Source organism: Giraffa tippelskirchi, chromosome 6 (assembly GCF_054371585.1).
Source record: "Giraffa tippelskirchi isolate mGirTip1 chromosome 6, T2T-mGirTip1v1.2.pri, whole genome shotgun sequence".
In the NCBI taxonomy this organism is placed as follows: Eukaryota; Metazoa; Chordata; class Mammalia; order Artiodactyla; family Giraffidae; genus Giraffa; species Giraffa tippelskirchi.
The window spans coordinates 14386500-14399084 of record NC_137280.1 but is presented as its reverse complement, the minus strand read 5'-3'; the positions used below and the strand labels follow the sequence as shown (position 1 = coordinate 14399084).

Below are 12585 nucleotides of genomic sequence, written 5' to 3'. Positions count from 1 at the left end.
AGTTCCCATGGAGACCACAAGGCCCAGAAAGCCAGATATAGCTATCATCTGGCCCTTTACAGAATAAGTTTGCCAACACTTGGTGTAGAGTCATATTTACTGACATGGGAAAATTTTTCATAATACACAGTTAAATGAAAAAAAGTAGGTTTCAATATAGTATATGTCATATAATGCTTTAAAAAAAATAAATTCCAACGTCCCTGGTGGTCCAGTGGCTAAGACTCCATGCTCCTAATGCAGGGGGCCCGGGTTCAATCCCTGGTCAGGGAACTAGATCCCACATGCTGCAGCTAAAGCTCCTGCACACTGCCACTAAGATCAAAGATCCTGCCTGCTGCAACTAAGACCTAGTGCAGCCAAATAAACAAGTAATTTAAAAATTGATTAAGTTTTTAAAAAACTTATATACATAGAAAAATCTGAAGGATGAGACATAAGTATTTCTGCCAATGACTATTTAACAAGCACAGAGAAGCCCCTATATACCATGGGAGGTGCAGGACAGCTGCCCTCAAAAGTCCTGTGAGCCAGAATCCAGGAACCTCTCGCCACTCACTTGCTCACTTATTCGTCCATCATTCAAACCACAGCTCATCTGTCCATCATTCAAACCTGGAAAGTCAGGCAGGGCCCGTCTCTGTGGCTGCAGTCATGTACAGGAGAGCACAACAGTGGAGCTCAGAGTCAAGGAAATACAACATTCAATTATTCACCCACTCATCAGTCAACAAATATAAGTATTCAGGTCCACTGTGCACTGGGCACTGGCTGGACACAGCAGATGCCACAACAAACTAGAGGGTTTCTGTGCTTCCAGGGGCCTACTGTACTTCAGCAGGAAATACACGTGCCCAAGGTTTCCTTTCCAGAGTATAAAGGAAACAGAGCCTCTCACTGGCCGCTCTTCCAATGGAAAAAGAAAACAGTCTAGATAGATAGATACCAAAATGCAAAAACAGTGCATATCTCTCTGGATAAAAGGAATACACTAGTTTATAAAGTATTTTTATATGTTTCCATACTTTCTTTAAAATTTCATAAATATACACTACATTTATAACCATTACAAAAAAAAAAAAAATACAATGTCCATTTTGAGGGGCAGGGCTCAGTAGTGGGAATCCATTAACAAGCGCCTGGAACTCAGGTCCAGAGTTTAGGAGTACACCATCATCACTGAATCAAATAACCAAGAGAAGGGTTTGTAACCTGCATGGACTAGAAAATCCAGCGATAGGGCCATCTCCTAACTAAGTGATGTTTTCTTAAGTTATGTTTCGGGAATGCTGACAAGTCTAGGAACTCCACATTATACATTAAGAGTCCCTGAAGCCAGGAAAAACATTGCTGGGCAGTGTGTCTTTCCTTTAAGAGAGAAAACTAGAGAAGCCAGTTTCTTACCTCTTGTACTTCTCAAGAAGATTTTTCGCTTGCTCTTCAGCAAAGAGAACCCCAGCAGGGCAGTCTGGGAAATCGTCTGGGACATTAGGCGACCTTTTATACTGAGAATGCACTAAAGTTTCTTTTAACCCTCCGACTCTTGCACCTCGATAGATCTAAAAGAAATGCCAGAAAGATTCTGTCATTATACCAACTTACAGGGAAATTGCTGAATTCTTTGTATGGGGAAAGTGGGAAACCTAAATACCCATCAAAAAGAGAATGGATAAACACACTGACGAATTACTCTACAATGAGTTACCATACAATAGTAAAAATGAATGACTTAGAGCGTCATCAGTCATCATGAAAAAAAAAAAAATCTCAATGTTGAGTGAACAGAACAAGTAAAATATGTCAGATTTAGCTATTTTTTTAATTTATTTTTTTATTAAAGGATAATTGCTTTACAGAATTTTGTTGCTTTCTGTCAAACCTCAACCTGAATCAGCCATAGGTATATACATACCCCCTCCCTTTCGAACTTCCCTCCCACCTCCCTCCTCATCCCATCCCTCCAGGTTGATACAGACACCTGTTTGAGTTTCTTAGCCATACAGCAAATTCCCGTTGGCTATCTATTTTACATATGGTAATGTAAGTTTCCACGTTACAAATTTAGCTATTTTAGTTTGGGATACACACACACAATTAATAAGACTATAAAAACATGCATGATAGGAACAAACACCAATAGGGCCAGTGATTCCTTTGGAAGGAGAGAGGGAAATGAGATTGGAGACACAGAGTGCTTCCAATGACCCTTTAATGTCTTATTTCTTAAGGTGGACCGTACACAAGTGTCACTTTCTGTATACTTGAAACAGCTCATAAGTTTAAAGTTATCTTTAAAAATAACCCCACTCCTAAATGATTAAAGATCTTTTGCACTATGCATAAGGACTAAAATTAATTGCCTGCATGAATCTAACAGTCCTACATGTCCTTAATGTTCTCAAAGTAATTATTTAAACTAACCAGGGAAACTCAAACACACGTTAGATTTTTTAGAAAAATTTTAGCTGCAGTTAATAAAGAGGAATATATGGATCAACACAAAAAACAATTGTATTCTACACATCTATAAAAATTAAATATTTTGCTTTTAAACTATAACAAATTTCAAGTAAAAAAAAAACAAAAAACACCTCATTTGTTGCCACTACTATTCAAAAATCAGGCCACTTAAAACCTCAAAAGTTCACCAAATGTCAGCACAACTCTTACTAATGAACTTGGCTCCAGCGACTTTATGAAATTATCTCATATCCAAGATTATAGCTCAAAGGGCAGAAAACTAGCACTCAATTTCTAGGCCCTGCAGTCAGGAGCATTTTCAGCACCTGGCACTCCCTAAGAATGTATCTTGAATGTTGTAACTGTTAGTCAGTATCAAAAGAGTCACTTACAAATGGAATCCAGAAAGCCATGCCCCAGCCCTTTGGGAGCAGGACATCCCAGCCGCTTCCCCAGCCTCGCTGGTCATCACCCGTCACTTTTCCTGGTTGTTGAATCAAAAGTATAGGAACCTTGGATTCATGGGGACCTAAAAAAAGTTGCGACCCGGGCACCAGCAATTCACTCCTCTTCCGGTTTAAATCCTGAAGTGGAAGAAAATAATTCAAGACAAACAACTCTAGTCTTCTGGGAGATCCTACTGGGTCTCCCGATAAGCAGTTTTAGAAAATTAAACACTCTTTTAGGAAGAAAGCATTCTCAATAAATAAATGTGAGCCATTTTAAGTACAGAGTACTCCTCCTTAAGTACAGAGTACTCCTCCCAGGATGGTTTTCCTCCATAGAAGTGCTTTGGTAGAAAATGCCACATTGTCTTAAATTTGGTCTAGAATATACTAGATGATTCAACGTTCTAAAACAATATTCATTCATTCTGCCCGTTTCTTATATTGGGATTAATCTTATATTTTAACACTCTTACATTTACTTTGGTTAAGATTGGTGGTCATGGAGTAAAGGAGGTATGAATAATTAACAACTTCTCAAGGGAAGCAAGTTGGATAATATTCCAGCTCTTGAGAAAATTTCTCATCAGGTCTTAAAACAGAAGATGCTACAAATTATCTGTCAGGTGGACTGGAGGGAGTGAGTAACAACATCCTTTCAGATTTTTCTTGCCAGCTGTCAAAGGAGATGAGCAGGTGGGAGAGGCCAGCCAATGGACTGAGAAGCCTACACCAGAGACCACCTCCACCAGCTACAGTTTAACTCCGGAACGCCCTTCGTGCATGACCAAGTGTTGGGCCTCCTTTTTTTAACCCTTAGTGATTCCAAAGTATCTATGTCTATAGCCCCAGTGTTTCCTCCTGAGACAGATACCTGTCTCCTGGACATCTGCTCCTGGGACAGCCCAAGGCCTCTCAAACCCGGTTTATCTGAGATCGAGCCCTCTTCCCCGCTGTCACTCTCTTCCTGTGTGCCCCAGCCAGCGGAACGACGCACAGTCCTCACAGCTCATTCCCTCATTCATCCATCCTTTCAAATATTTACTGTTCATTCATTTACTCGTTCATTCAAACATTTCCTGAGCACTTGTGATACGCTTGGGAAGACAGGAGCGACAAGTCAGACCTGGCTCCGGCTCTCCTGCAGCTGAGCTCTTAAATCTAAGCTAGACTGCTGGGAGCTAACCCACAAGCCTTCTTTCTCACGTCCCGTCTTCCAATCAGCCACTGATTCTTGTCAGTTTTACTTCCCAGGTGTATGTTCTGAACCCCAGCCCCTTCGCTCCAGCTGCACTGCCACACTTCAGGCCCCCACCACGCCATCTGGACTATTTTAAGGATCTCTTTTAAGGCCATCCAACCACACGTCCTCTCTCCAGCTCCTCGGGCACCCTCTTCCCCATCCCTAGTCTCCACAACACTGCCAGAATGAAATCTAATCATGTCATGGCCGAGTTTAAAATCTTCAATCCAAATCCAAAGATGCCTCAAGGTCTTTTACACTGGATCCCCATTTTAATCTCTTCAGATCCATCTCCTGCCTCACCCTTAACTCCGAGATACTGATCTGCTTGGAGATTCCTGAACAGGTCACCTTGTTTTTGGCCTGGGCCCTTGCCCTTCCTCTCAACTTGGACAATCCTTTCTCCGTTGTAGCCTTGGCTCCTGGCCCCTGGCCCCCAAAAGTCTGGTTAATCCCGACCATCCACCTAAGAGTTAGCTCAAACACCGGCTCCGCCATCTGGGAAGCTTCCCCCAATTTCCCTAGTCCGGGCTCAGAAGCCCTTCTTTGGGCTTCCTTCGTACTCTGTACTTCTTCAACCGTACCCTAGGCACTTGCCCCATCACTGAATACAATACCTGGTGCTGGCAGGAGCTCAATCATGGTGAGATTAAAGACAGAGAACATTTAAGGGGAAAAAAATAATGAAAGAAAAACATATTTAAACCATAAGATTATCATTTTCAAGAAAAAGTCTTTGTATTCATCTTTTCTAGAGATTATTCTTCTCTAAAACAGGGGAAAAAAATCATTGTTTATATCATTAAGTAAGGGATTTAAAGTCTAAAAATAAAAGGAAGTCTATGGGCATCTATAAAGTATGAAATAACTTTCATGGTCTCTAGAGTGACGAATTTCAACCTGTTTTCATGACTTTACCATTAGTTACCTGATCCGAGATTTTATTCTCTGTGACACTCTTACAGATATCTTGGTTCCAGAGAAAGCTATGCGAACACTCCACAGGCACACCCTCCAGAAGCAGCTGTCTAACTTTCTCATTATCTAAGAGGGAAAAGAAACAGCCTTAAACCACATTCTCTAATTTAGGTCAGTAAGGTCAAATTCTAAATGATGCTAGAGGACCTGCTGTTAGAGGAAAATATTCTACAGACATTTACTTCTCTAGAGGAATTTATTTACTTGAATAGAAACTGTTATTCTTACAGCTGGTTTCATAATCTGTGAAACAGTGCAGGCTCCTAAACTTACTTGACATTTATTTTTAGTGTATAAGATGCAAATATTACATTAAATTGCCTTGAAATAACTGCCTGATTCCACAGGGAAGATAATCAAATTCTAGGTATCACTGCAGAGGCGAAGAACCACTTCTTGATCATACGCTGCTGCTGCTGCTGCTGCTAAGTCGCGTCAGTCGTGTCCGACTCTGTGCGACCCCATAGACGGCAGCCCACCAGGCTCCCCCGTCCCTGGGATTCTCCAGGCAAGAGTACTGGAGTGGGTTGCCATTTCCTTCTCCAGGGCATGAAAGTGAAAAGTGAAAGTGGAGTCGCTCAGTCGTGTCCGACTCAGTGACCCCATGGACTGCAGCCCGCCAGGCTCCTCCGTTCATGGGATTTTCCAGGCAAGAGTACTGGAGTGGGGTGCCATTGCCTTCTCCAGATCATATGCTCTGATTGCACAAATACAACTACAGGCTTCAGGGCTCTTCATATCATCCCTGACCCAAAAGTCCTGAGCTAACATTTACCATCCTTTTTTTCTGTCCTTTTATTTCAAGTCTCTAATGACCCTACTTTTATTGAACTGAGTGAATTCCCTTTCTGTAAAATGTATTGCTCTCATTCTTTTCAAATGAATGTATTTTCTGTGAACTGTTGTTTCATCCCTTTAAATGAGCCACATCGGCCAAAAAGTACTCCAGTGGGAAAGGAGGAGGAATCGTTTCAGTTATAAACATGTATAATGATAGAAGAGATATCCTCTATGCAATTATTTAAACACTAGGGGGAAAAACATCTTTCAGATTTTATTTTGTTGGACTGAAGAATTAGAAGGAAAAAAAGAAAAAAACAAAAATCAGACAATTCATGGGTTTAGGTTAAGGTCCTAAAATGCCAACACAAAAGATCACCCAACAGAACATACCCACATGGGTCTGATGGCTGAAAAAAAAGTTGGAAGTGACTCCACTGTTATGATGTGGTGAGATTGTGAGACTGGTGGTCAAGACGGTTCAGAAGACCCTGAACTCACTTCCTCACTTGCTGCTAAGTCGCTTCAGTTGTGTCCGACTCTGTGTGACCCCATAGACGACAGCCCATCAGGCTCCCCCGTCCCTGGGATTCTCCGGGCAAGAACACTGGAGTGGGTTGCCATTTCCTTCTTCAATGCATGAAAGTGAAAAGTGAAAGTGAAGTCGCTCAGTCGTGTCCGACTCTTAGCGACCCCATGGACTGCAGCCTATCAGGCTGCTCCATCCATGGGATTTTCCAGGCAAGAGTACTGGAGTGGGGTGCCATGGCTCCTCACGTGGGCACAGCACAACTACAACTGTTTACAGAGCAACTACATACGAGAACATCTTGAAGACTAGCAGAAAAGACTTCCTATGGGTAAAGAAAATAAAGAAGGAACTGGAGAGGAGAGGTAGAGACCTGGTATAGTCAAGCCACACACTCCCCGGGGGAGGCGGGTGGGGTAGATGACCCACAGAAAACAGGAGGAGAATCACAATTGCAGAGTTTTCCCAAAGAAGCAAAAGGGCCCAAGCTCCACATCAAGTTCCCTAGCCTGGGGGAGCTGTATAGAGAGGACAAGCTCATAGAACATCTGGCTTTGAAGGCCAGCTGGGCTTGACTACAGGAAACACAGACCCCACTCTGAAAGGTGCACACAAAGTCTACATGTTCCAAGAACCAGTAGAGAGGAAGCAGTCTGAAAAGAGCCTTTACTTGCTGTTTAAAGTTTCCCAGAAAGGCAGGAGGCAACTGGGAGTCCTCCTGGGGACATTGACCTGGCAAGCACGTGGAGAAAAGGGAATCCTCATACCCTGTCGGTAGGAATGTCAACTGGTGCAGCCACTGTGTAAAACAGAATGGAGGTTCCTCAAAAAAACTAAAAATCAAACTACCACACAATCCAGCAATTCCATTTTGGGGTACATTTTCAAAGAAAATAAAAACACTAAATTGAAAAGATATGTGCACCCCTCTGCTCACTGCATCATTATTTAATAGCCAAGGTATGGAAGCAACCTAAGGGTCCATCAACAGATGAAAAGTTAAAGAATATGTGGCGTATATACAATGGAATTCTACTCATCCATGAAAAAGAATGAAATTTTGCCATTTCCAACAACATGAATGGACTTGGAGGATATTATGCTAAGTGAAACAAGCCAGACAGAGAAAGCCAAATACCGGATGATATCACTAGTATGCGGAATCTAAAAAACAAAAGACAGAAACAGAGTCATAGATACAGAGAACAAACTGGTGGTTGCCAGAGGGGAGATCCGTGGAGGGATGAATGAAATAGTTGAGAGAGATTAAGAGACATGAACTCCCAGTTACAAAATAAACAAGTCATGGGGATGCAATGCACAGGACACAGGATATACCCAATGATATTGAATAAATCTGTATGATGACAGACGATAACTAGACTTATCTTGGTTATCATTTTGTAATGTTTTTTCAAGATAGACTTTAATTTTCTCTGAACTGATTTATATTAAGCTCATACCACTCTAATGGCAGAAAGTGAAGAGGAACTAAAGAGCCTCTTGATGAGGGTGAAAGAAGAGAGTGAAAAAGCTGGCTTGAAACTCAACATTCAATAAACTAAAGATCATGGCATCCAGTCCCATCACTTCGTGGCAAACAGAAGGGGAAAAAGTGAAAACAGTGACAGATTTTATTTTCTTGGGCTCCAAAATCACTGCAGACGGTGACTGCAGCCATGAAGTTAAAAGATGCTTGCTCCTTGGAAAAAAGCTATGACAAACCTAGACAGCATATTCAAAAGCAGAGACATCACTTTGCTGACAAAGGTTTGTATAGTCAAAGCTATGGTTTTTCCAGTAGTCATGTACGGATATGAGAGTTGGACCATAAAGAAGGCTGAGTGCAGAAGAACTGATGCTTTTGAACTATGGTGCTGGAGAAGACGCCTGAGAGTTCCCTAGACAGCAAGGAGATCCAACTAGTCAATCCTAAAGGAAATCAATCCTGAATATTCCTTGGAAGGACTGATGCTGAAGCTGAACCTCCAATACTTTGGCTACCTGATGCGAAGAGCCAACTATTGGAAAGGATCCTGATGCTGGGAAAGATTGAAGGCAGGAGCAGAAGTGGGTGGCAGAGAATAAGATGGTTGGATAGTATCATCGACTTAATGGACATGAGTTTGAGCAAATTCTAAGAGATAGTAAAGGACTGGGAAGCCTGGCATGCTGCAGCCCATGGGGCTGCAGAGTTGAACACAAGTTAGCAAATGAATAATGAAAGCCTTAGAAAGAATTTAATCCATAACTGCCTTTTCCCAAAACTGGTACAGACACTATGGAGAACAGTATGAAAATTCTTTAAAAAACTAAAAACAGAGCTACCATACGATCCGGCAATCCCATTCCTGAGCATACATCCAAAGAAAATCATAATTCAAACAGATACATGCACCCCAATGTCACTGCAGCACTATTTACAATACCTAAGACATGGGAGCAACCTAAATGTCCATCAACAGAGGAACGGATAAAGAAGACTTGGTACATATATAAAGGGAATATTACTCAGCCATCAAAAAGAACAAAATAATGCCATTTACGACATAGATCGACCTAGGTACAGTCATACTGAGTGAAGTAAGACAGAGAAAGACAAATATTATATGATACAGCTCATATGTGGAATCTCAAAAAAAAGGCCACAAAAGAACTTATCTACAAAAGAGAAACAGTTACAATGTAGAAAATAAATTTATGGTTATGGGGTTGGGGGGAAAGAGGGGAGGAATAAATTGGGAGACTGGGATTGTACCCAACCATATTGTTATTAAAAAAGAAAAGAAAGAGCCAACAATTCATTGATTAAAGTGTTAGACTCTCTAATTAACTAACTTACCTATATATCTTAAAACTCCTCTTTCATCCAATCCACCTTTCATGTTAAGGTTCTGGCAGAGTACTGTACTGCCCCTTAATAAACTATCTACCTACTTGTGAAGGTAAAAAAAAAAACCAATCTCAAGTTGTTACTACACACACCAGTATCTTTTCTCTAAAAACCAATAGACTGATTTTAATTATTCTTCCAATTAGCTGGGCTTAAATGACAGTAAACACAGTGAGGCATTATCACAGTTGTGCAGATTAGACTAAGATTTCCACCAGCCCCCATCCACCCCCAACCACGTCACCCCAAAGAAACCCCCGCAGGCCACGCTACTGAGTCTACGCCGAGACCTCTTACCCTTCAGCACCTGGGATGGCCTTGCCAGGATTCGAACCTGGGTCATCTGTATGGTCAGACAGAGGCTTCCAAAGAGCACAAGACCAGCTGCGGGTGCGGGTCCCTTCCTCACAATTAAAATTCTGAAAAGCCAGGCATTTTCAGAGCACCCCGTTTGCAGAGGCAGGTTTTTACTAGATATTGAAAATAGAGAACTCGGGAAAAAATGAACATGAGGATCAGGCTACACGTTTACAGCTAAAGATACTTCCTGATATACCATTTCCTTTTATCATGATCACCTTGAAAAGGTAGGCAGGTAAAAAGATGACCTGAAATTTTCTACAGATAAAGTTACTGCAGAAGTTGTCACTGATGGAATTCTTCTAATGGGACTGACTAGTCAGAACAGTTGTTAAGGAAAACCAGGGTTGTCTCAGCAACTTTACCTTGGCATTTTTCTGGATTGGGCAAAACTTTGGACCTCTTTTGAGACAGATTTATTCGTGGATCACCAACTGTCAGTCCCAGAATAGTACCTGCTGGAATTTCTGCTGGTGATGTTATTCCTTTAGCAACAAAACAAAACACAAACAGGAAGTTATTCACAAATACATACATATTTTGCTTTCATTTTCAAATGTCTCTAATGAAATTTTCCTCTTGGGCTGACACACAGTCCTTTTTATCTTCCCAATGATACTTTCAAAGAATAAATTAACATTCATAAAGAGTGAAGTTTCTTACCAAAAACATTAAGTTAACATAACAGGTCATTTTACAACATGAACATGTATGCTCCTATCAATAACTACAGGAGCTTTACACACAAATGCAATCACGTGCGGGTAAGTAAGATTTCAGTTTAATAGCTGGTATATGCATTTACCTATAGTAACGGAATATCAGTTATTTATTTAAAATACCAACATCTCATTCATGCTTCCTGCTGTATTTTAACAGTATCAAAGTAAAAAGCACCACTACATTTAGGTAGCTCAGCTGCAAGATGCTCTTTTAACCCAGCTCCCACTCCTCCCTTCTTCTCCAGTACAACCCAGTGTTTCCCTGTATGCATGCTGAGTGCTAAGTTACTTCAGTCGTGTCCGATTCTTTGTGACCCCATGGGCTGTAGCCTGTCTGGCTCCTCTGTCCAGGGGATTCTCCAGGCAAGAATACTGCGAACAGGTTGCTGTGCCCTCCTCCAGGGGATCTGCCCAACCCAGGGATCAAACCCGCATCTGTTACGTCTCCTGCACTGGCAGGTGGGTTCTTTACCACTAGCGCCACCTGGGAAGCCCCATTCCCCCGTATACCTCCCAACAATTCAAAAATGGCTTCTTGTCTGCGATGAAGGGAAACACTATCAGGATTCTTGCAGGTTTCAATCCACCAACGGTGAGGTGTCTTCTCTGTGTTCTCTCCCTCCTAGAAAACAACAACTCTTGTTCAGCAGACAAACAATGGATCAGGCTTAATAATTTTGGTTAAAACGTTTGTGTTATTGGCCTCTATCCTTTCATCCTCCTTCCTTAGAATGAATGTTTTTGGAGAGGAACCAGGGAAATTGTCACATCAAACTAATGACACTTCTAATCAAAGACAAGAATGTAGGACTATACTTCTCTCAAGATTTCATATACTAAGAAAAATATCCACGGTTTTCTGAGAGACTACCTGACTAACTTACCACACCCCTGTGGTCTCTGGAGGACAGCGCCAACAAGAGACCTTGCTCCTTGCTCTTCTCCCAACACTACCAACCTCATTGCTAGACTAGGCAATAAAATTTTCCTCACTGAAGAAAATCCAAAACAAAACCCCTTTTAAAGAAATCTTCAACAAAGGAAGATATTACTACTATAGTATTTCTAGAAATTTCAAGAAATAATGTATTTTACTTGCCTTTTTTTCTGAACAGAACTAGGAACTGAGGTTTCAAACAGCACTTTGAGTACCATATGCATGCCCGGGAAGAGAACTTTACAGCTGTGATTCATACCAAAGTTTGCTGAAGGGGGATGTTCCCCTACAGAGTCTAACCTGTAACATTAATACACTGAGCCCTTTACCTCACAGAAACTCAGGTAGCAGGTGGTTCAAAGTACAGATCCTGGAACCAAACTCTGCAGGTTCAAATCCTCCCTCTGCAACTTACTAGCTAGCGTGGAATCAAGAAGAGGACTGCCCCGAGCCTGCCAGCATGAAGCTCAGAGTCTTGAGACATGGACATCACCAAGACATGTGAACAAATCTAGATATAAAAACTGAGGAATGCAGAGAAGGCAATGGCACCCCACTCCAGTACTCTTGCCTGGAAAATCCCATGGACGGAGGAGCCTGGTAGGCTGCAGTCCATGGGGTCGCTAAGAGTCGGACACGACTGAGCGACTTCACTTTCACTTTTCACTTTCATGCATTGGAGAAGGAAATGGCAACCCACTCCAGTGTTCTTGCCTGGAGAATCCCAGGGACGGTGGACCCTGGTGGGCTGCCGTCTATGGGGTCGCACAGAGTCAGACATGACTGAAGCGACTTAGCAGCAGCAGCAGCAGCTAACGTTCAGGAAAAGGACCTCCCCCAAGTCTTGAAAGAAACTAATTTATTTTCTATTTCTGCAGAGTTTACATGATTTCCCACTGCTTACACTTTAGAATGTTTGTTTTATGGGGGCTGAGGGATTAAAAGAGTGTGAATGAACAGGTAAAAAAAAAAAAACAAAAACTGAGGAACGGCACAAGATGGAATGAAAACAACAGGAAGGATTTAATTGAACTTGGAGATCAGGAAAGAATTCTAGAGAAAATGATATAGATGTTGAAACCTTTAGACTCAGCCAAGAAGAGGGGCAGAGACAGAAAATTCAGACAGTCTCAAATGGACGTGAGATCTGACATATTCTAGAACCAGGAACCACTGGAAGAAGCCAGTGTGGCTGAAGCACCGAACGTGAGAAGAGATAAGGCCAGACAGGCATGAA

At 41.8% G+C, this 12585-nt stretch overlaps 1 protein-coding gene across 4 annotated transcripts in view; it reads right to left on the bottom strand.

Moving 5' to 3' along the window:
• Positions 1 to 12585, bottom strand: part of POP1 (POP1 ribonuclease P/MRP subunit) — a 38310-nt gene that overhangs the window by 5935 nt on the left and 19790 nt on the right. For all 4 annotated transcript variants that reach the window (XM_081505199.1, XM_081505200.1, XM_081505201.1 and 1 more), the window contains exons 10-14: positions 10922 to 11033; positions 10055 to 10174; positions 5078 to 5193; positions 2853 to 3044; positions 1405 to 1559 (exon numbers count right to left, since the gene is read on the bottom strand). In XM_081505199.1, the coding sequence (XP_081361325.1) occupies positions 1405 to 1559; positions 2853 to 3044; positions 5078 to 5193; positions 10055 to 10174; positions 10922 to 11033 (695 nt within the window). The remainder of the gene's footprint in view (positions 1 to 1404; positions 1560 to 2852; positions 3045 to 5077; positions 5194 to 10054; positions 10175 to 10921; positions 11034 to 12585) is intronic.